This window comes from Olea europaea, chromosome 14, assembly GCF_002742605.1.
Source record: "Olea europaea var. sylvestris chromosome 14, O_europaea_v1, whole genome shotgun sequence".
Classification (NCBI taxonomy): Eukaryota; Viridiplantae; Streptophyta; class Magnoliopsida; order Lamiales; family Oleaceae; genus Olea; species Olea europaea.
Genome location: NC_036250.1, coordinates 3,705,226 through 3,729,865, shown reverse-complemented (window position 1 = coordinate 3,729,865; position 24,640 = coordinate 3,705,226). Strand labels below are relative to the sequence as shown.

The window sequence follows — 24,640 nt, the reverse complement described above, 5'->3', positions numbered from 1 at the left end:
TTTGCATTTACCTGTTATATATTTCTTGATATTAACAAAAAAAAAAACATTTGCTGGCAAAAAAATCTACACAAATTCCATTATAAACAGTTAAGGAGACTAAAATACCTTTAATTGAAAATAATGCATCACACCCTATATATTATATTAAGCGCGTGTTTGAGTCTCATCTTCATCATCATCATCATTATTATTATTTTGGCTAAGAATGCATTTTAAAATAGCAGATTGATGAAGAATGTGTAATTAAGAAATAGGAAAAGTTTCGAGCTTGCGTATAATATTATTTTATTGAGAAATGCGTGATTAAAAAGAAGAAAGTGGAAAATGTAATTTAAAAATAATGGAAGATCAGATAAAGGTTAAATAACATTTTACACACCGTGTGTGTGTATTAATGATGTATTTTCTTTTAAAAAATTTTTGTTCATCAATATATTATTCACCCCCCACCCTCCCTCTCTCCAAAGGTTTGCAGTCTGTTGTAATTTGTCCAATCACTTTTCAAAATGGCAATACAAAATTGTAATTTAGAAAAGAATGTAATGGTAGTTTAAACAAAATTTTTTGAGAAGTAGCCATTTTTACAAATGTTTTTAAAATTGGATAAATTTCAAAATGCAGTGTGAAAAGTTGACAATTTGTAAAATAAAATTTTCAAAAATATGAAAAAGATATGAAAAGACCAAAGCGTCACTTAATGTAATGAATAGGATGTTATTTTTTATTTTAAAATAGGGATATTTTGGTTTGTTTAACTATTTATAATGGTATAAATTGCAATTTTTTTTTTAATTACCACTAAGCAAAATTTAGCATGTAAAATGCAAAATTTAAAATATAACAGGCAAACTCATATACACTCTAAATAAAAGTTGTATTTTGTAAATTTCCAAAAAAATAAATAAATTTAGTTATGGATGTTGACCCCAAAAAGTGCGCTAACCGGTCCCACCCGCGCTTGCGTGGGCGAATGTCCAACACGCTAAGACACGTGGATGGTCTAAAACGAGCGGTTTAAAGGGGCGTGGGAGTAGCCCAACGACGCGGGACGGTGACATTCGAAATCCGGCGGGTTGTTCGTAATCCGATTGTACAATAATTACCAACTGGTGCTCGTAAATATATATGTGAAGGTGTATAAACTCGATTTGTGTATCGCAAGTCAATGAGAGAGAGTTGAGTAAATGTAGTCTTTAGTATTGATTCTTGCATTGGCCTTTGACATTACACAATGTGAGTATTTATAGTGATACATACGAAATGGGAGCCCTTGGATGAAGTGGCACGTGACCTCATCTCCTTAGTTCAAACGTCTGTTCTTAGGCATGGGACTTGACTTGCTAGCTTACGGCGCATTTATTGCTTGCGCAGGTCCTTTATACTAGCGACAAGACTTGACCTTTATACTTGTGACAAACGTTTCATCAGTCATTCGAATAAGATCTCTGAGCAGGCGATCTCTTGGGAGAAGTGATAGTGGAGGAAACTCCTTGTGGTTAGGAGGCTCGCGCATCAGCTTCGGGGTTTCGACCATTTGACAAATACCTCCACCTGAGGACCTCAGCTAAATTCAACAGGTTCCATGCTTTGGGTCATGGGGCTCGGTAGTTGGACTTCGGCAGAGTACGTCGGATCGTGTTGCCTCGGTGGATGGACCTCGGTTCGAAGCAGTTCGGATGTAACCCACCTCGGCAATGTGTGCCACCTCGGCAGGAACACCACGTGGATCAGGATGAGTGGGCCATTGGCCCGGGTGGGTATGATAGGTGTGACAACACGCAACAATAGTCCCCCAAGTCCAAGTATAATCATTAATGTAATGCGAGGACTTTAATGGAGTAGAAGTTGAAAGAATTTTTGAACCCCAAATAATAGTCCCCCAAGTCCAAGTATAGATATTTATATCATGGTTGGGGTTTGAGAAGTGTTGCCGCGGATGAGTGATGAAGAAGCCGAGGTGGTTGAATAAACCGAACCTGCGAGGCTTGATTGCTGAATGGTGAGGAGAGAAGCCGAGGTGGTTGAGGAAACCGAACCTGCAAGGCTTGCCGAGGTCCAATGGTAATGATTGTGCGTTGGTTGTTGTGCCAATGATTTGATGTTTTGTGCTTGTTTTCGAGGAAAAGGTGGCTAAACCGTTACGACTTCCAAGGCACTGCTGCCGTTGAATTAAAAATGCAATTATGAGGGCAGCTGGCATTTCTAGAAGCAGACGCGTTGGAGAGGTGCGTGGGGGGCACGCATAAATCTGAGGCGCAGGATGTAAAAACTGTTTGAATTCAACGCCTCGGATTGGATCTGAAATGGAGGGCTCGGATTGACTGAGATTTGATCTGACGGCTGGGGTTCGTCTTGGACCTTTATAAAAGGCGAGAAAATCCCAATTTTCAGGATTTTTGAACACTTTGCACTTTGAAACTCTCTCAAATCTCCAATTTTCAGCGTCGAGGTTGTCTGTGATATTAAATTCCGACCTGTCTCCGTTTGTGTCGAACTCGTTTAGGTATTATTTGCATAACAAACCCTTGTTACTGTCTTTGTACTGACAAAATGGAGTCCACTTCGGGTAGGGAGCTTGTTACAGTGGCATCTTTAGAGTATGGGGTCGGTCATGGGGGGATGTCCGAGGTGGATAGGTATGCCATGGCCGAGGAGGCTGTAGATTATACCCAGGAGTGGGGGGCTTCTAGAGTGCCCTCGAATATGACGGGGAAGAGGTTGGGGGAACTTAGGGAGAGGTATAGTGTACCCCATAACATAGAAATGTTAGTGCTCGAGCTGAACGAGCGGGCCTGCTATCAGAGGCCCGGCTGCGTGGCCGTGAGTGAATACCTGTTTAAGGCAGGTATGCGTCTTCCTCTGCACCCTTTTTTTAGGGCGGTGCTTAGGAAATTTATGCTGTCGCCGACCCAGGTGTTGCCGAATGGGTGGAGCCAGCTGGTCGGCTCGTACTTCCTGTGGAAGGAAGTGTCACTTGGGGAGGACATGCCTCTTCATGTGTTCATGACCCTGTTCCAGCCCCGGGTAATTGGGAAGGAGTCAAGGGGGTGGTACTACCTCACGCCTTGGGGGGCTCACGCACCCTTTGTGGTGAGACTTCCTTCCTCTATCAAGGGGTGGAAGGAGTCCTGGTTCTGGGTGCGAGGTAAATGACAGGCAGTGGAGGGTGACAAGCCCTGTCATGCACAGTACCGACCCAGTACTATGAAGCTCATGAGTCTCCCGACCTCTGCTTGTCTTTTGAAGTCAGAATATGAATTCGTCTAACTGTTGGAGGTTCCTTTGCAGATAGTAGTACGAGGTTCGAGCTCAGCAGGGAGGAATTCGAGGTGATAGAGGACATTTACAAGAGGCATCTGAAGCTTCAGCACTTCGATCACCTGATTGATAGAAGCAGATACTTTTTGGACTTCGAGCTGATGGCATCCAGAGGTATGAGGCCCCAACACTTGATCCCTTGTTTTTATCCTTATTGTTTCTTATTCTGATGCTGATCTGACATATTGTGCAGACAAATTCAAGAAGAGGGAGTACCCAGCTCCGGACATGGCCTCTATCTTGAAGGCCACTTCCACTGCGAAGGCGAGGCCCCTGAAGCCTGGGTCCAGTGGGGCAAAGGAAGTCCGAGGCAGGGTTGAGCGCCTGTCCAAAGACTACACTCCCAGGGCTTCGGAGGAGGCAACTACTCAGAGGCCAGAGAAGCCTAAGGAGCCTCGGGGCAAGGAGAAAGTCTCTGAGGAGACTAAGAAGAGGAAGCTGGTGCACATCTCCAGCTCAGCTGGCAAGTTTGGGACCTCAGTGTCCCATAGGGCCGAACAGACTGGAGAGCTGAAGCTTCTTGCTGCAGCCTCTAAAGCCATCAAAATGGAGATGGTAAGAGAGGTAGAGGCCGAAGAGGCTAGAGTTGAGGCTGCAAAGCGAGCTGCCGTCGAAGAAGAGGCAGCAAAAGAGAAGCCGGTTCGGGAGAAGGGGAAGTCTCCAAACTTCCTAGCTGGGAGGGAGGAGAAGCTGGCCCCAGCCTTGGTGGAGGCTCTCCCTGAGGAAATCAGAAGTGCCACCGAGAGCTTTTACAAGTTCTGGACAGAGAGGTGGCAGCTGCATGCCTCGTCTTGTGATGCCACAGACTTAACAAGGGCACTGGTGAGTCAAAGCGCCCGAACCTTTGGCCTCACGCTCGAATGCAGGGAGGCCTTGAGCGGATTCCAGACAAGGACCCACGCCTCGGAGGGGAAGGCTGCCTCCCTTGCAGAGGAGGTTAAAGCTGCTAAGGCCGAGGCTGAAGAAGCCAAAGCCCAGAGGGTTGAAGAAGCGGCGAAGCTTGAGTCTGCTTTGGCCCAAATTGAGGCCCTAAAGAAGGAAGTATATGAGTCACAGTGAGAGGTGGCCTCCTTGACAAAGAAGGTGGAGGTCTCCAATGAGCACCAAAAGGTGACTGCTGAGGCTCTTGAGAAGGCGAATCTCTCCTTGGCCGGTGCTCGAGATGCCTATCAGTTTCTCGAAGGCGAGGCGAAGTGGTACATGAACGACGCCTCGGTTGCCAGAGAAGAGGCCCGAACTGCAAGGGAGGAGGCGGTGAAGGAATACATCGCCAATTTCCATACTACAGAGGAGTACAAAAGCTTCAGCTCGTACTGGAGGAACTTCGCCTATGCCGAAGTGTTAGAGAGGGCAGAGGAGCTGTATCCCAATTTGGACCTGGCTCAACTTAGGTCCGAATTTGTCGATGAGGTACCTCAGACCCTAGCCGAGGAGGTCCAGGGTGATGAAGAAGTTGATGTCGAAGCCCCAAGTGCCGAGGCAGAGAAAACAACTATTGATGCCCAAGTTGCTGAAGCCCCTATTGCCAAGGCTCCTCCGTCATCTAGCCAGGCATAGACTAGGTTTTATTTTTCAGTAATTTGGATGTAATGGCCAGAGGCCCTCCTTTTTAACCTTTGGAATATCAATATAATGTCTTTCTTCTTTCATTGTTGCTTTTTGTCTAAGTTTTTATACCTCGTTAAACAAATGATCTGGAACTTGATGTAAGCATGAACTAAATAACTTTGTGAACCTCGGACTGAAATAAATGAGCATAACTTGAGGAGATGAGTTGTGCGAACCTCGGATTTAAGCAAATTAACATGACTTAAGGAGATGAACAGCGTGAACCCCGGACTTAAGCACATTAACATCACTTAAGGAGATGAACAGTACGAACCTCAGACTTAAGCAAATTAACATGACTTAAGGAGATGAACAACGTGAACCTCTGACTTAAGCATATTAACATGACTTAAGGAGATCGGACTTAAGCCAACAGTGTGAGCCTCGGACTATAGGGTTGTGGCTTCTCCCTTTGGCGCTCAGCAAGGTCAAAGGGAGGCATGTGCTAGCGTCTCGGAGTTCAAGCGAGGTGGCCCAGAGGTGGGTCCTGAGCCTCTCCTCCGAGGTGACGACTCATCCTAGACATGGTGGATGGTGCAGCCATGTTGGGGCTTCTCCCCTTGGCGTTCAGCAAGGCTAAAGGGAGGCATGTGCTAGCGCCTCGGAGTTCAAGCGAGCTGGCCCAGAGGTGGGTCCCGAGCCTCTCCTCCGAGGTGACGACGCATCCCAGACATGGTGGATGGTGCAACCATGTTGGGGCTTCTCCCCTTGGTGTTCAGCAAGGCCAAAGGGAGGCATGTGCTAGCGCCTCGGAGTTCAAGCGAGCTGGCCCAGAGTTGGATCCCGAGCCTCTCCTCCGAGGTGACGACGCATCCCAGACATGGTGGATGGTGTAGCCATATTGGGGCTTCTCCCCTTGGCGTTCAGCAAGGCCAAAGGGAGGCATGTGCTAGCGCCTCGGAGTTCAAGCGAGGTGGCCCAGAGGTGGGTCCCGAGCCTCTCCTCCGAGGTGACGACGCAGTATGACACGGTTTAATCAATGCATTTTATTGAGCCATAGAAATATTACAAAGGTTGGGAAAGTCATCCAGCATGATACAATTCATTGATAAAAGATTCTGAGGTGTTCAATGTTCCATGGACGGGGTTGTGCCTTGCCGTCCATGTCTTCAATCCAGTAGGTTCCAGGTCAGATTTCTTCTCTGATCTTGTATGGACCTTCCCAGTTCGGCCCCAGAGAACAGGAGCCAGGTTCTTTTGAAGATGGGAAGACCCTCCTGAGCACAAGATCGTTGATTCGGAACGACTTTTTCTTGACTTTGGAGTTGAAGTACCTTGTCATCTTTCTTTGATAGGTGCCTAGTCTCAGCTGGGAGTCATCCTTTCTCTCCTTAATGATATCGAGGTCGAGCCTCCGGAGCTTGTCGTTGGTCACTTCTTTGAATTACAGACGACGTGGAGATGGGAGTCTGACCTCCACGGGGCTCATTGCCTCAGTCCCAAAAGCCATGAGAAAAGGGGTCTCCCCAGTTAGGGTCCTGGTGGTGGTTCGGATTGCCCAAAGTACTTGGGGTAGCTCATCAACCCAACCTCTCTTGGATACATCAAGCTTCCTTTTCAGGACGTGCTTGATTGTCTTGTCTACGGCTTCAACTTGGCCATTAGCTTGTGGGTGGTGAGGTGTAGATAAGTGCTTCTTTATGCCAAGATCTTCACACAGTTCTCTAACCTTTTTGTTATCGAATTGCCTGCCATTGTCTGAGACGATCAAGTAGGGAATTCAGAACCGGCAAATAATATTCTTCCATAGGAACTTGGAGGTGTTTGCTTCTGTGATTTTTGCCAGTGGTTCAGCTTCGACCCACTTCGTGAAGTAATCAATGGCCACTATTGCAAAACTTGCACCTCCTCTTCCCTTAGGTAGAGGGCCTATGAGGTCCACACCCCACTTTGAGAAAGGTCAGAGGCTGGAGACTGCAGTTAAATCCTGTGACGGTCGTCTTTGAACGGGAGAAAATCGTTGGCACTTATCACATTTTCGCACAAATTCGAGCGCATCCCGTTTCAGGGTAGGCCAGTAGTATCCTTGCCTCAATATTTTTTGTGCCAAAGATAGACCTCCGGAGTGATTACCGCACATGCCCTCATGGACTTCTCTTAATATGTAAGTAGCCTCTTCTCCTCCAACGCATCATAAGAGTGGGGAGGAGAAGCTCCTCTTATAGATAACATCATTAATGAAGAGGAAATGGGCTGACCTCTTCCTTAGGTTGTAGGCCTCATGCTTGTTAGTGGGAAGTACATGGTCTTTGAGGTATGCTACGATTGGCTGCATCCAGGTAGGGGTCCCAGCGACCAACATTACATTGGGGGCTTTGGTCAATGGTAGGAGCAGGTGCTCTATAGGTACTACTGTGAGTAGTTCTGAATCCTTGCTACTAGCGAGCTTGGAGAGTGCATCTACATGAGAATTTTCGATGCGAGGGATCTGGGTTAGTTCAAATTTCTCAAAGCATGGGATCTTCTCTCCTCAATGATATCGAGGTCGAGCCTCTGGAGCTTGTCGTTGGTCACTTCTTTGAATTACAGACGACGTGGAGATGGGAGTCTGACCTCCACGGGGCTCATTGCCTCAGTCCCAAAAGCCATGAGAAAAGGTATCTCCCCAGTTAGGGTCCTGGTGGTGGTTCGGATTGCCCAAAGTACTTGGGGTAGCTCATCAACCCAACCTCTCTTGGATACATCAAGCTTCCTTTTCAGGACGTGCTTGATTGTCTTGTTTACGGCTTCAACTTGGCCATTAGCTTGTGGGTGGTGAGGTGTAGATAAGTGCTTCTTTATGCCAAGGTCTTCACACAGTTCTCTAACCTTTTTGTTATCGAATTGCCTGCCATTGTCTGAGACGATCAAGTAGGGAATTCAGAACCGGCAAATAATATTCTTCCATAGGAACTTGGAGGTGTTTGCTTCTGTGATTTTTGCCAGTGGTTCAGCTTCGACCCACTTCGTGAAGTAATCAATGGCCACTATTGCAAAACTTGCACCTCCTCTACCCTTAGGTAGAGGGCCTATGAGGTCCACACCCCACTTTGAGAAAGGTCAGAGGCTGGAGACTGCAGTTAAATCCTGTGACGGTCGTCTTTGAACGGGAGAAAATCGTTGGCACTTATCACATTTTCGCACAAATTCGAGGGCATCCCGTTTTAGGATAGGCCAGTAGTACCCTTGCCTCAGTATTTTTTGCGCCAGAGATAGGCCTCCAGAGTGGTTGCCGCACACTCCCTCGTGGACTTCGTGGGCAGCGCCTGGTCTTTCAGATATGCTATGATTGGTTGCATCCAGGTGGGAGTTCCACCGACCCACATGACATTAGGGGCCTCGGTAGAAGGCAGGAGGATGTGCTCGATAGGCACTACAGTGAGTAGCTCTGAGTCTTTGCTACTGGCCAGCTTCGAGAGTGCATCCGCATAAGCATTTTCGATGCGGGGAATCTGGGTTAACTCGAACTTTTCAAAGGATGGGATGAGGTTCATCACCATTTTCAGATAGGAGGCCATCGTTTTGTTTTTGACTGAGAAATTACCATTGACTTGGCTAACAACCAGCTGGGAGTCACTACTGACGAGTAGCTTCTTTACTTGCATTTCCTTGGCCAGTCTGAGGCCTGCAAGGAGTGCTTCATACTCTGCAACATTGTTGGTGGCTTTGAATCCGAACCTCACGGCCGAGGTGAATTTGTGACCCTCGGGGCTGATGAGGACAACCCCGGTACCTGAGCCGACCTCCCCAGCTGAGCCATCGACCAAGAGGCTCCACGTGGGGGGTTCGACGGATTCCATGATTTCATCCACCTCGGGTAGGTTGGCGAATTCAGCAACAAAGTCAGCTAAAGCTTGCCCTTTGATGGCTGCCCTAGCTTTGAACACAAGGTCAAATTCACTTAGTTCCACTACCCATTTCAACAATCTTCCCAAGGCATCGGGCTTTTGGAGAACTTGCCTTAGGGGAAAATTTGTAAGTACATGGATGGTATGAGCTTGGAAGTAGGGTCTCAACTTCCTAGAGGCCGTGATTAAGGCCAAAGCAAGCTTCTCCATATCGGGGTATCGGGTCTCCAGCGATAGGAACGCTTTACTCGTATAGTAGACGGGAAGTAGGGTGGACCCTTCTTCTCGAATCAGAACCGAACTGATGGCGTCATTGGAGATGGCAAGATATAGTTGCAAGATGTCTCCGGGCTTCGGCTTGGAGAGGAGGGGGGCCTGCCCAAAATGCCTTTTCAATCCTTGGAAGGCCTCTTCACATTCCTCAGTCCATTGGAATTTCTTCCCAGCCTTGAGCACTTTGAAAAATGGGAGGCACTTGTCAGTTGCTTTGGAGACGAAGCGACTAAGTGCTGCCACTCGTCTAGTTAAGCTTTGCACCTCCTTTGGCTTTTGAGGGGACCTCATCTGGCACAGAGCCTCAATCTTCTCGGGATTTGCTTCAATTCCTCGCTGGTTGACCATGTACCCCAAGAACTTGCTGGAAGCCACCCCAAAGGCACATTTCAAGGGGTTGAGCCTCATCCTGTACCTTCTCAGGATTTGGAAGGTGTTGTTGAGGTGCGCTACGTGGTTTTCTGCCTCTAAGCTCTTCACCAGCATGTTATCCACGTAGACCTCCATTGTCTTGCCAATGAGGTCGGTAAACATTTTGTTCACGAGTCTTTGGTAGGTTGCTCCGGCGTTTTTCAACCCGAAATGCATCATTCTATAGCAATAGAGACCTTGGTCCGTGATAAAAGAGGTATGCTCTTCATCGGTCGGGTGCATGGGGATCTGGTTGTAGCCGGAGTATGCATCCATGAAGCTCAACAACTCGTGCCCAGCCGTGGAGTCCGCCAATTGGTCAATCCTTGGAAGCGGAAAGCTGTCTTTCGGGCAAGCTCTATTAAGGTTGGTAAAGTTGATGCATACTCTCCATTTGCCATTGTGTTTCTTAACCAAGACCGGGTTGGAGACCCACCTCGGATAGGTGGCCTCCTTGATGAAGCCATTTTGGATGAGCTTCTGAACCTCTTCCATTAGGGCCTCATACCTCTCAGGGTTGAGGGCTCTCCTTTTTTGTCTATGTGGGGCAACATTAGGATCAATTTTCAAGTGGTGGCAGCTGATCTTGGGGTCTATGTCCACCATGTTCTCATGCCTCTAAGCAAAGACGTCAAGGTTCTTGCCTAGGAAGTCCTTAATCTTTTCTCTCAAAATGTTGGATAGGCCTCTGCCTACTTTCAACACCTTGGACGGATCTCGGGGGTCGGCTGAGAAGCTCTCAAGTTCCTCTACAGGGGATGCTTGAGGCTCATGTTCCATTATGCGGGGGTCGATTTCATCAACGATCAGCACCTCCTGAATAAGCGGTGCGTCGATCATATCAACATCTTCCTGGTCAGTGGGAGCGTCACCTGGGATATCCGCCATGACCACATCAGCCATGATCACGTGGACGTCCCGGGGCTCTACCTTTTTAATGGAGCTCAGATAGCACTCTCTCGAACCTCTCTGGTCGCCTCTCACCATTGCCACCCCATTTTCTGTTGGGAATTTCATGCATAGGTGGTGGATGGAGGTGACTACTCCCAATTCCTTTAGGACCGGTCTGCCCAAGACTCCGTGGTAAGCCGACCGACTGTCAACTACGAGGAATTCCATGAAGTTCATCGTAGTTTGAGGAGATTCTCTCATCTCCACTGCCAGTGTTATCTTTCCTCTCGGAGTGATGCTATCTCCGATAAATCTATACAATGGAGTGGTGGTGGGCGTCAACTGATGGTCCAATATCATCTTGTCGAAGGCGGACCCGAATAGGATGTTGACGGAGCTGCCGTTGTCGACTAGCATTCGTTTGAGCCCATTTCGGGCTATGACAGCCCTCACCACCAGCGCATCGCAGTGGGGGTAATGAACTCCTTCGGTGTCTTCCTGGGTGAAGACAATGGGTGGTACTTGGTTTCTTCGAGAGCTACTATCCATAATGTAACTCGTCAGAGGGGGGTGCTTAGCCTCCCTAGCATAATTTCTTTTGGCGTTCCGTGTTTCACCGCCAACATAAGGGCCTCCAAATATGGTATCTATCTCGTGGATAGGGGCCTCATCTTGAGCTTGCCTATTTCTTCGGTGTCTACGCCCTTCCCTGGGCCTCTCTGTGTCTTGCTCTCGTCGCCTTGGGGATACATCCCTTTGACGAGGAGCGGCCGCCTCACGCCCATATCGATTGTCTTGCCTGGGCGGGGGCCTGTTCGCCCGGGGCGAGTTATGTCTTTCTCTAACGGGTTCCTGCTGGGAGCGGTGTGCATAGTCTCTGCAATCCACGGTGTCGTGCCCGTAGGACCTATGGTGCAAACAGTATCCAGGGAGGTTCGGATTGGACCTATTTCTAGGTGCAGAACCTCAGCCTCGGCCTCTTCCTCTACGGGGTCCTTGCTGGGCCTCCATCTGATGTGGGTCAACAGTTGGGTTGACATCCTTATATGCCAAGGTTGGAACTGCGTTCAAAGTTGTGGTGGCCAGGGCTTGGCCGGAGTTCTCATTTCCGGCTCGGTTCATCTGGTAGTCCATGAGGTGGGAGGTCGGTCCCCTACCTCGCTGTCTTTGAGGAGGTGGGAGGCATCTGCTTGCCCTGTTCCTATGCTCAATCAATTCTTCATTGATTATCTCCCTTCTCATCATCTCTAGTAGGGCGTCATAGGTGGTTGGGTCTTGATTCTGCACATCCCTCCAGAATAGGGTGTTCATGTTTAAGCCTCCTCTCAATGCAGATAGTGCTTCTCTGTCGGTGACTTGTACACAGTGGTCATCTCGTCGGTGAAGTGGGATAGGAAGCCTTTCAAGGACTCGCCATGCGCTTGCCTCATGTCTTGAAGACGTTGGATAGGGGCCTCTCCTTCCTTGCTCACTACAAACCTCTTCAAGAAAGTAGTTTTGAACTCGGGCCAGCTTCGAATGCTCCCAGATGGTAGCCTACTATACCAGATTTCAGCCGCTCCACTGAGGGTTAGATAGAATGCTCTGCACTTTATGGCTGGGGTGGTGTCCCTCAGGCTCATGTGAGTTTTATAAGCATTGAGGTGCTTTTCTGGGTCACCTCTCCCATCATACTTTGGTAATTTTGGCATGACATAGTGGCTCGGGACCTGGGCATTTCTTAGTTTTCTTGAGAATGGCAAGTTCTCATCATCATCGTCCAAGTCACAGGACCTCTGCTGTTCATTAGAATCGTAGTCTTCGGCCTCGTACCTCGGTTGTTGGCGAGAGGGTCCGGGCCGGTTACTAGCCTCTTCCTCCCTCCTTTGCGGCCTACTTTCAGGCGGGACAGCGCGAGAGGCATTTTCATGCCTTCCCTCGAGCTGCTGGGGCATCGGAGGTGGAGTCTGTGGCCTCGTTCGAGGCTGCTGAGCCTGCTGTTGACTGGGCCTCGGTTCGGCAGGGCTGATTCTGTCAAAAACACTTCTTTCTCTCCTATGTCTTGGGTCTTGCTCATATGGGGGTGGAAAGTTATCATGGCTCATTTGGACCTCGGTGGGTCGGCCAGATGCATAGTTGGAGGAAATGTCGACTCCCACTTCTCTCTCGAATGGGCTTTCACCTCGACCATAGTCTGGCGAGGCAACCTTATGACTCTGGATCTCGTCCTCTTACTGATAGTGCCCGTGAGGGGCATATGGAGGAATGGTGAAGCCTCCCTGGCCTTGCATTTGGGCCATGAGCTCCCTCATGGCTAAGTTTTGGTTGGCTATATCCCTCATGTTGGCTGCCATGGTAGCCATTTCTCTTGATAATCGTGTTGTCGCACGCATCCCACCTCTCCTTTAGTGGTGGTGGAGCCTCGTCCGAGCTGCTGGGGCAGCAGGCTGGAGAGGCACATTCGTGCTTTCTCTTACCCTCCTTGGGGGAGTATCTTCGTTAGAACTCATTTTTCTTTTATCAAACTTAGATTTCTTTAAGTGATAGGGGTTCCTCCTGTTCTTTTTCAAGAACAAATCCTTTTTCAAGGGGGGTTGCCCAAATATTTTTTTCAGTAAGCTTCTACCACAAGGTTGCTCGTGGTTATGGTATGGTTTCCCACAGACGGCGCCAATCTGTTGACCCCAAAAAGTGCGCCAACAGATGCCGGTCCCACCCGCGCTTGCGTGGGCGAATGTCCAACACGCTAAGACACGTGGACGGTCTAAAACGTGCGGTTTAAAGGGGCGTGGGAGTAGCCCAACGACGCGGGACGGTGACGTTTGGAATCCGGCGGGTTGTTCGTAATTCGATTGTACAATAATTACCAACCGATGCTCGTAAATATATGTGTGAAAGTGTATAAACTCGATTTGTGTATCGCAAGTCAATGAGAGAGAGTTGAGTAAATGTAGTCTTTAGTATTGATTCTTGCATTAGCCTTTGACATTACACAATGTGAGTATTTATAGTGATACATATGAAATGGGAGCCCTTGGATGAAGTGGCACGTGGCCTCATCTCCTTAGTTCAAACGTCTGTTCTTAGGCATGGGACTTGCTAACTTACGACGCATTTATTGCTTGCGCAGGTCCTTTATACTAGTGACAAGACTTGACCTTTATGCTTGTGACAAACGTTCCATCAGTCATTCGAATAAGATCTCTGAGCAGGCGATCTCTTGGGAGAAGTGATAGTGGAGGAAACTCCTTGTGGTTAGGAGGCTCGCGCATCAGCTTCGGGGCTTCGACCATTTGACAAATACCTCCACCTGAGGACCTCGGCTAAATTCAACAGGTTCTATGCTTTGGGTCATGGGGCTCGGTAGTTGGACTTCGGCAGAGTACGTCGGATCGTGGTGCCTCGGTGGATGGACCTCGGCTAGAAGCAGTTCGGATGTAGCCCACCTCGACAATGTGTGTCACCTCGATAGAAACGCCACGTGGGTCAGGATGAGTGGGCCATTGGCCCGGGTGGGTATGACAGGTGTGACAACACGCAACAATGGATATATCAGGGAATTAGAAAATACACCCATTGTATAGGGTATATTTACTCTACATACCATATTTTCTAAATTTACATTTTAAACTATGGTAACCAAAAAAAATTAGAAAAATTAGAATTTTATCATTAAAAATAATTATAATCGAAAATAAGAAATCACACCGTTTATATTACAATATGTAAATTTCGTACTAGTTATTTAATTCTCAAAAAGTTCAATTACTATTTTATTTTTATCTAAAAATTAAAATTTTCTCATTCATCTATTAAGATTTTCTAAACGAAAGATTTTTTTATGAAACTTTCCTGTAGAAAAAATAAAAATTATCTACGCGCAATGGATTTTAATAAAATTATGCATCCAGTCTAAAAAGTATTTTAAGTTGCAAAACTACCAACTTAAAAGGAATAAAAAATTTAAGTTTTAGCTACAAAATAATAACTAATTAAGAAGTTCGTGAGGCTGGATGGAATGAAACTTCTTCCCTCTCTCTTCCCCCAAAAAAAGGAGAGAGATGTCTCCCGGCATAGCATGTTTATTCTCGGTGGCGATTACAGTCCCTTTCCCAGGATCAAGCTACTCCAGAAGATCAGTAGTCTAGCCCAGTTTCTTCCCTTCCAGTCGCTTCCTCAAATTCTAGGCTTTCACTTCGACACGTCTTGACTCGTGAGCGCTTAGAGACCGTCTTCCATCAATAGGTACTCTCAACGCGTCGACCACACGCCCTGGCATAGCCTTTTCCTATAAAAAATTATTTTCATTCATTGTTTTTAATTTTTTTTTCTTTGAATAAAAACTTTTAATTACTATCAATAACAAAATAACATTAAGAACTTATATTTGTTTTTAAAATTTAAAAGAGTTATTTTTTATTGATTTGATTTAAAGTTTAGAAAAATATGAAAATAATTTTTATAAATCTCGCACAAAAAAAAAAAAACCTTTAAATAAATAAAAAAAAACATTTGATAAAAATTTCTTAAATAAAAAATAGTATGCAAAACATTAACATAAAGTTATATTTGTAAATACTTTAGTAAATGGTGCCTTGTAATCATTATGCAAAAGGTATTATGTAAAATTTAAATTTTAAAAAATAGTATATAAACTTTTACAATAGCTGCAAATCAGTCTGATTTACAAGAATCAACATAGCTTTCCGCTATGATCAGTCACCATGAATTCCAAATATTTGAACGTTGTTACGATGTGACAGACAAAATTAAGAATCTTCCAGTCTACACCCTAAACAAATTGGACATAAGCAACTCATTACTAAGGAAGGAGGACAAGGACTCAATAGTTTGTTCAATAAGACAACCTGCGGGAGTGCCTCAGGTTGGATTCAAGTGGTCTTTTTGAATTTAGTCCCTCCATGTGACCACTTCTACTACCAATTGAATTCAAGTCCAAGGCAAGAGCACTAACTGAACTTCCTCTTTCTAGTGTTCTCAGTACCTATTGATGGGAAGGAAGCATTAGTTGCATCACCTTAAAAATGAATTACAATTTCAAAGGAGAAAAATGAAATTAATATTGCACCTAAAATGAAAAGAAATGCATTCTGAGGTGAGTATAAAACCTTTGACATGGGTGGTCTCAACTCAGGATTCTGCCGTAGACACAATGATGCAGCATAACCCATTGCCTGAATCTCATAGGGCAAACTTTGTGTTTGGAAAGAGGCCAAGCAGGAGTCCAGCAATTGATGCTTGTAAGCCAACATATGAATTGGTTGTATTGGTTCAATGGCAGCTGAAGGATGGAAATTATTGACCAAAAGTTGACGGTCGATGCAACATAGCAAGTCACTAGCTCTTTCACCAGTGATTAGCTCTAATAACACCAGACCAAAAGCATATACGTCGACTTTCTCTGTCATATTTCCTCCACTGAAGTATTCTGGTGCAAGATACCTGGATAAGTAGAAACAGAGAATACTTAATCCAAAGATTCAACAACCAGAAATTGCTACTGGTTTTTAGGTTGAACTCAGTGGAGTAACCATAAACTGAACATATGAATAGCCAACGGTGTCTCATAAAAAATTCAAGTTCGATGTTTACCCAGAAGTTTTAACTATTTGATCACTGTCGCAAAAGTCCCATTCGCAATGCAGCCTTCCAAGTCCAAAATCAGCTACCTAAATTTAATGGACAACATAGTTAGACTAAAGAAGTAAAGATCAAAGGGACAAAACAAAGAATGGTTTCTTAATGGTCAAGATTAACTAAAATATCTACTAGAATTCCAAGGAGTTGCTTTCTCTCTATTGCTATTGACGGATAATTTTTGCAGAAATAGTTTGTTTACTCAGACAGACACTAGTTAGTAATTTCGAAGAACGTAAAAGACTTTAAACACTACATGCCTAACATATTCAGCTTGAGAAATACATGCTTCTAGAACATCGATGACTTATACCAGTGGTTCGAAATCATGTGTTAAGAGGATGTTGTTTGGACGCATATCTTGGTGAATCATACATCCCACTCTGCAATCTTCATGAAGATATCGTAAGCCTCTTGCAGTCCCGATAGCTATCTTTAAACGTGATTTCCAATCCAGTGTCATTCTTCTCTCTCCTGCAAATTGAATACATTAAACCAAAATAAATTTTGAGGAGCTATAATCAGTAGCTGAACTCGGAGGTAACAGAAGATACCGTGTAAATGGAAGTCCAAGGAGCCATTGCATATGTACTCATACACCAGTAATCTCTTCTTCCCTTCAATGCAAAAACCTAGGAGCAACACAACATTTCTGTGCTGGGCACAGCTCAATACTCGCACTTGTGTGCAGAAATCATCATCTCTTTGAGACCCAGCCAGCTTTAATCGCTTCACTGCAATGATCAACCCATTCCTCAAAACCCCTCTGTGAACCAGACCAAACCCACCTTCAGCAAGAAAATTTTTATCTGAAAAACCATCTGTAGCTTCCTCTAGCTCTCTATAATGAAATTGTCTAGGAGGTTTTCCAAATGCTGGAGCCTTATATTGACATAGTGAACACAAAGGAGGAGGATTTGAGGAAGTTCTTCCTAAAGCCACAGCCTCCCGGATTCCATAGTTGAATTCATAATAACTGTCAAGGTTTTGATTAAGCTTAGTTCCTCCTATTATATCTTGATTAAATTGTACAAAATTATCCAGTTCAGTCCTGACAGTGGAAAATGCAGTACTGGATATATCTTTGCAGTTCCCAACTTCCAGGGAATTCTCAGCGACAATGTGGTTTTGAGGGATCCAAAAGATTCTTTTATCTCTTTCAGTTCGTGAACCTGGGACTGTCGTAAATGATTTAATACTTTCCCTTAAAGGATCCAACCTATTTTTTCTACCAGGTGGGGATTTGCCTTTATTTAATCCTTCGTAAAGAGGATTTTGTTCAAACACAACAAATATAGAAGCCCCTGTGTCTGTGCTTATTAACGCATTGGTGCCTGAGTTTCTCGTGCAAGAAGTACTTGGATCATCTGGACTGCTAACAGGAGTAGAATGCTTCATCCTCTGGCTCTGTAACTTCTCACTATCAAAAAGAGGAGAAGCAGCAGCAGAATAAAATGGTGTTTCAAGATCATTTGAGCAGGACAGATTGAGCCGAAGAATTTTTGGCCTGGAACCCTTCATGATTACAATGTTGCACCGCAGCTCATCCATGCAATTCTTGAGCTCTCGCTTCAGTTTCCTGTATTATGGGAACAACAGTAAGAAGAAAGTAGTACTGAAATACTGCATTTTATTTATTTTTTAGTATTCGGGCAGATATACCAAAGTAAGATTCAACAGAGAAGTGAAAATGTTACTTGTCAAAAAAAGAAAAGAATCAGTGAATGAACATTGTGAAATGATGGCGAAAGGCTTAAAATCCATCTGCAATCTCTATAGGTAAAATCTAAAGTATTTTCACTACTCACTCCATGCTAAAAAAAAAACTTTAGTTGAACAAGTGCATACAAAATTGCACTTTGTGCCTGACAAAGCCTGACGGAACCATGTAAACGATCAGGGGAAATGGGAGAAAAATTAATACTGACTTGTCAATTTTGAAAAATTTATACATTTGATTATCGCCTCTATAGATCTTTTTAAACTTCTGTGTAAAATGATTCGTTGGCGACTGTCAAACATGTCAATTTCAAAAGTTCAAAAAGATCTATAACTGACCCCCTGATCTTTGTTTGAAAAGTTAATCATCTTCACTATAGAAGCGATAACCAAATGTATACACAAAATGTCTACTCTAACCAAATTCAAGGAAAAAGTTAATATAAGAAAAAACTGTTGAACAAATCAATCTTTGTGGAAATTTTTTTCTTAAGATGCAATATATCAGAGGAAAGAAATAACATATTTACGTTTATTTACTTGTCCAATATGACCCAGTTAGCTACATTCCTCTTTGCTTCAGCTGCCACAGAACCTCCAGATCGAGCTGAGACAACCTTGATTTGCACTCCAACCTACAACCAACAACCGATCTTAAAAATCTAGCGTTCAGTAACCCAATTTTTCTTGGTTATCACACCTGATACTGCTATACTAACTGTTGGTTGAATTTAATAGATAAACAATTGCTCCTTGTTCACAACAAAGAAAGAAGAGAAAAAGTTCCATTCATCACTAATTATAATTACAAATCAACATATCATGACATTCACACTTCAATTTTTGTTTGAATGAAATCAGCAAAGGGGGTTGACTTAATAACTGTTGAACTCTAATATATGAGACAGATGATATAAAAAAGGAAATATGACAACAAAACAACGGTAATGACTGTTAGCCGCAATGGTTTTCCTTCATGTTGTAGCGGAGGCTGGGACTCTGCCTGCTCAATAACTTTGCAAAAATCATTCTTGCTCCATTGCCTGATAGAAACTCTATAAACCATACACAGCAGTTTTCACTTGATGAAGACAGGTTGATAAAGGGTTCACTGGGTCAAAAAAGGGAGGGCGGCTTTTAAAATACAGTTACTTTATTTTCATTCTTCGTCAGGACATGTTTCTTTTATTTCTAGGCTGCAAAATGTGCTTCTGTCCATTTGTTATTTGGCACTTCAATCTACACTGACAATATGGCAGGTTCGATTGTTTTGGCTGTTGCCTAAATTGGACTGCAATTTCTGTTATTTGATACATTTACAAAGTGAGATCTGAGAATTTTCTGTACAAAGTTCTTCTGTGTATTGTCAGCTTTGTGAAGAAATCTCGGCGTAGATCTTCTCTTAGGAGTTGAATGGTGTTTGGTTAATTGATTCCCACATCACCACTGTTCCCAAATACTTTAGGCAGTGAAAGCCAAGACGCCCACTTGTCTACATTTTATCAATATTCTAGCATCAAATTAGTCCCTTCCTTATGTAGATAACAAAGTGTATTAAATTCAAATCACGATAGCACTACACCCCAAAGTAAACAACTGGTCATCGGATCCAAGAAGAATTTATTCTTTTAGCTATCTTTGGAAATTAGCTTCCACTTTCCATCTTTCCTCACCTTTAAAGCTCTAAGATCAATATTTCACCCAAGTATGTCTATTCAAAAGCATTATTGATACTCAATAATTTGAGTTAATTATACATTGTAGATGATTCAAATCAAGCACTAATAATGCATTGCCAATCCTTATCTTTTTCAAGGCCAGTGCAACCCTCTAATAACCGTATTTTTTAAAACCTATTATTAACATCTTAACATGATTAGAATCTTGGATTCCCCCATAATATAATTAACTTTCCAGAAAGTACAATCAACGATATCTCATTTTAATATACAGTAATTTGCTTCTAGTCCTAAAAATTCGTGTCACATTACCCGAAGCCAAAGTTAATTGCTTTATTTGATTTCCTTTGAAATTCCAAAGTAAAGTAGTGAGCTTTTGACTATTATGAATGCCAAATCACCAAATAAAGCACATAAAGTTGTTGACGATACAGAAAAATTCAAATACAGATGCAAAAGTTGAATTTTTTCTACCTGAATTTGACCGTGAAATTGGAGAACCATCTGAGAACAAGACTCTGAGATCTCTCCGATCCTATCCAATAACTTATTCCGGTCAGCACTCCGACAGTCCCCTTTCAACCTCGGAATCCCCCAAAATCTCCTCCCAGCTACAATGTAAAAACGGCATCAAATTACCGTTTAAACAATAATTCTGATAAACGTTGACTCAAACACCCACACCATATTCGCCAAAAAACTACTCAAGGTCTTTCAGAATTTCAGTATAGTAATACGAGCTGGAAATTCCTACATAACAAATTAGTACTTACAGCAGAACATTAACTGGTGAATTAAACACAAATTACACTAAAATAATTGAAAATTCTGAAAGCGACACATAAAAATAATTCTTCCAGGGTTGAAGCGAGTTTACCGGTCATCTTGTCAGAGAAGACGGCGAGGAGAAGAATGCAGTCTCCGGGCCGGGCCACGTGTGTAATGGCCCAAGACAATGCAGTATTGGAGATCACCTTCTCTGCTTTCACCGTCACGATCACACTCCGGGAAGTTGCGTCGACGCCACATGGTGGCATGTGAATAATTCCTTGTGGTTTTGGCGGGAACATCAGGTTATGTCAAATAGTCGCAGGCTGCAAAAAGTCTGAACGGAGAAATGTGTGTGTGGAGAAATGCTGGAGGAGTTTTATGGAGATCGATTTGGCGTTTTGTCAAAATTTTATGGGGGTTAAAATCGGAATCTACTACTGAATGGGTCATGAATGATTAGTTTGTCGATTACGGAGCTTGTTTGGTAGGAATTTTGAGAATTATTTTTTGATCGTTAGAGATAAAGTATGTCTTATATGTAAGAAAAAAATTTTAAAATGACGATTGGAATAGTGAAATAAAGATCAAAAAATTAATTTTAATTGGCTTAAAATCGTCACCAAACAAGCACATAAATACATAATATTTGTAACTCTCCATATATATATATTATTGTTATGATAAATTTAAAATTTTCTAATTGTTTTCTCGATTATATTGTCTTTATATTTTTCTCTCAACTTTATAATGCATTACCAGCGCAAAATTTCAGTCAAGAAAGTAAGCGAAAATAATTCTTATAATCTATTCAGAGAAAAAAGAACAAAAAATCAGTGAACTGCTTTCATTTTCAAATTGTTAAAATTTGGGGTTCATTTTTAAAAGGTCAACTTTGTTAATAGTAGTGGTCTAATCCTTTATAAGTTAGTCTATATTTTTCATCTTTAATCGATATGAGTTTTTATTCCTTGACATACCCCGCAAAATGGTGGTTTGTTTGAACAAATCAATCTTTAAATTCGTATGCTCATTTATTGAATCTTAATCGGATCGAATTACTCGTTGGAATTTAATGGGCTCTGATACCATGTTAAGACTTATAGTTCCAATTTAAAATGTCAACATTGTTAAAAGGAGTAACTCAAAACCTTATAAGTTAATCTAACATCTTTAATCGAAAAGATTTTGGGCCCGTTTGGGAGGAATTTTGAGAATTAATTTTTTGATCGTTAAAAGAAAAGTGGGGTCCACCTATGAGAGAAGACGTCAAAAATTACTGCTGAAATAATGAAATAATGGTCAAAAATTAATTTTTTAGGGTAAAAAATCCCTCCCAAACATGTTGTTTATCTCTTCACACAAAATATAAGAATAATATTGTGTTAATGCTCCAAAGGAAGCATTATGCTCTTATCTATATTTCAGAAGAAATTTGGCTTGATGTTCGTACCCCTGTTTATACAACTATATAAATATTTAAGAAGACCATTGTGATTTTATTTCTAAAGAAATCAAAATTTGTAAATACAAATATTCTAGAATACTATTGCAAAAGATTAGGCTTTTTATTAGGACAATCTATAATTTGTGTGTTATTGAGCCTAGAGCTAGATTTTTAAAGGATCTTGAACGGACTATAACCAGATATTGATTCGTTCTAATGCATTGAAATCATAATCCACGTTAACTTCAGCTTCAACCGGAAGTAGCCCAAGTTAAGGCGAAGGCGTTAGTTGTTTTGGCTTTGGTTTGGTTAATGTGCAAATTGAAAACCTACAAATTCTAACAATGGTTCGGTGGCCAGAATTTGTTTTTGGTGAATGAATCTTGCTTGAAAAGTGTAAATCACAAGGCAATATTCAAATAGAATCTTAAGCTGCTTGGCAAATTAGGAGTCATACCAAACCAACACTGAATGTTTTCTTGGAAACAAAACTATCATATGTGAGTTCTTGAGTCTAATATGAAAAGATTGCGTGCTACTTGTTCATGATTTGTTAGTTTTATGTTCATAATTGATCATTTGAGCATCGTTGGTTATATACTTGTATTGGTGTTTTGTTAGATCCGTACCCAAAACATGCTTGCTATGCGAATAGAATTGAGAACGAGATTCTTACAGAATTCTGGAGTTACCCAAGCAGTGTATAATTGTTATTTTTTATTTTTATTTATTTAATTTTTGCGATAGTTGAATTTGTTCCTTTAAAAATACCGTATGAGTAAATTGAAACATGTGATAATTTGTTTATTCTTTTGTCAAGTAAAAAGATGGGAACTAGTAAATTTGAATTTGAGCTTGAGACCTCGTCTCTAATGGAAGGGAGATTTCTCTATTTGTCAACAAAAGATAGGTACGTAAGAAACGCTATTGAGTATGACATAAACTCTTCGACCAGTGAATTTGTCACTAATTATCTTATAACCAAATCTAGATGTTAAAATGAATGTCGACACCAATAGTTAAGAGGAAATAATTAAAAGAAAGGTGTGGGAAGATGTAGGTCATGTCAATTTCATTTCTGTCTATTGAGGGTACCATCAAAAAGAATAGCTGGACTTTGAAACTAAATGCCCTCACAGTCACACCCTATCTATATATGTGGACATGAACATAAGGCCATGAAAGAGATGCATGTGAATTGATAAACGGATGAGATTTTATGACGAAGACTTGACCTATTCATATACAGTACCGTAGTCAAAGGAGAAGAAGATATAATGATAGCCAGAATGTTATCACGACAGGTCACACAAACGGTATGTGATTGGAATTATTCTGCAATTAATGGCATCATTCTTAGTGGTTCTCAATCCATTCTCCAGCGTTCACGAATTGAAATAGCCATAGTTAATTAGTTCGTTTTCTCTCGTGAACATTTGAAACCTGACATGTCGTGGCTTTAAACATTAATCTGTGCTTGAGAGATAGGCGTTCATACGTTGATAATTCACGTATAGATTCTCGAGAAGAGAGGAGCCGTGGTGGTCCCTAAAACATTTCCAATTTAGCGCAAATATATTATGATATTACATAATAATGTCAACTTGATGTCTAACAAAATGACGCATATTTTTAAATGGTTTTAAGAGATACAACACTTGATAACTCTACCCCATCCGAAATTGTGATGGAATCGCATCATTCAAAAGATTTCGACATAAAATCTTTTCACTGTTTTTGTTCCAATCCTATTGTTCTTCTTGTCGAAATAATATTTTTGAGGTCATACAGAATTTAGTTAATTAACATTTTTAAAGAATTCTAAGTCCAAGTAATACAACGGCTACTGTACAACAAAATAGATAATTTTATGAGAGGATCATAAAAAGAAAATCAAGCGTCTGTTTGATTGTAAGAATGAAATTTGAGTGTAAAGAAAACAAATTCCTTGAATTGATACTGGGAATAGAATTTGTTTCAATTGTCCAAAAAAATAAAAATTATTGAAATACCAAAAACCATCAAACCCATGGGAAAGCCAATTCTTCCAAAAGGTGGAAAAAAGGGGGGTCACATGGGGGTGCTACCAAGAAAATCAATTGCCAAGAAAATTTGGCCAATCAAACGTGTAAAAATGTGAAAAACGAATTTTAATTTTTTATTTTCATGAAAAATTTGTGCAATCAAACCTAGCCTGAAACAAAATAAATGCAACCATGGTACAAGGTCACCCCGTTATTCGGCCTGTCAGGGTTTTGGGACCAGGCACTGAAGCCCACCACAGCCTGTTCCTTAATTGGACCAGACTGGCTCCAACGAGCTTGTACAATTAGTCTATTTTCACACTAATGAATTCAAGAAGTTATTAATGCATATTTGACAAAAGTTAAATTATAATTTAAATTGATCAAACATACTATTTAAATTATTCACACGCTATCACTTTATAACATTTTTAAATATAGGCCTGTTTGGTACCCATTTTTTTAAAAATATATTTTCTCTCTCTTCTTTTCAAGCACACATTCTTTATTAAAATAATATTACACGTAAATCAAATTTTTTTCTTATTTTTCAACCACACATTTTCCATCAATTTACTATTCAAAAATGCATTTTTATATAAAAATGTCTTCCAAACACCCCCATAACTTTATTTTGTCCATGTTTGATATAGATTAAAGTTTGATAAATTGATTTTGATCTTCAATAAACAAGGTTTCTGAGTTTATAAGTGGGGTCACCTATTGGTTGAGATGAGAAAGTAGCAAAGGATTCATGTAAAAAGTTCCGAACAAAGTGAGAAGAAGTTTGCAAGACTTTCCCACGTGACAAGCAACACAAAACAATAGTTTGTCATAAGAAAATGTATTACTATGTGGTTATACAGTATTCAAAAATTGATCTCCTGCTCACAGTGGACATGACAACATAACAGTGGGAAGGAGATCAATTCTAATACAGCATTTGTAATTTGGTAGCTGGACAACTCAATCTTAGATGGTAAAGGTGGCCTTTGATTTGAGTTCGAGCATTACAAGTTGACTGAAAATAAACTA

General features: G+C 42.2%; 2 protein-coding genes across 5 annotated transcripts; both read right to left on the bottom strand.

Annotated features, from left to right (window-relative positions):
- Positions 1–7,452: 7,452 nt before the first annotated feature.
- LOC111409401 lies at positions 7,453–10,438 on the bottom strand. Its single transcript, XM_023039453.1, has 5 exons — positions 10,425–10,438; positions 9,406–9,864; positions 8,587–8,781; positions 8,149–8,310; positions 7,453–7,621 (listed from the first exon to the last, which is right to left on the bottom strand). Exons 1-5 carry the CDS (start codon positions 10,436–10,438, stop codon positions 7,453–7,455), a joined length of 999 nt encoding a protein of 332 aa, XP_022895221.1.
- A 3,807-nt stretch (positions 10,439–14,245) lies between these two features.
- On the bottom strand, positions 14,246–20,540 carry LOC111408824 (inactive protein kinase SELMODRAFT_444075-like). Of its 4 annotated transcripts, XM_023038599.1 has the most exons (9): positions 20,244–20,538; positions 19,841–19,977; positions 18,228–18,322; positions 16,523–17,547; positions 16,282–16,442; positions 15,924–16,000; positions 15,440–15,773; positions 15,179–15,315; positions 14,246–14,598 (listed from the first exon to the last, which is right to left on the bottom strand). In XM_023038599.1, the coding sequence occupies exons 1-9, from the start codon at positions 20,434–20,436 to the stop codon at positions 14,562–14,564; spliced, it is 2,196 nt and encodes a 731-aa protein (XP_022894367.1). In that variant the 5' UTR covers positions 20,437–20,538; the 3' UTR covers positions 14,246–14,561. The 4 variants fall into 4 exon arrangements, with proteins under 4 accessions (XP_022894367.1, XP_022894371.1, XP_022894368.1 ...); XM_023038600.1 differs by lacking the exon at positions 14,246–14,598 and having other exon boundaries at positions 14,929–15,315; positions 20,244–20,537; XM_023038602.1 differs by lacking the exon at positions 14,246–14,598 and having other exon boundaries at positions 15,162–15,315; positions 15,400–15,773; positions 20,244–20,540.
- Between the last annotated feature and the right edge of the window lie 4,100 nt (positions 20,541–24,640).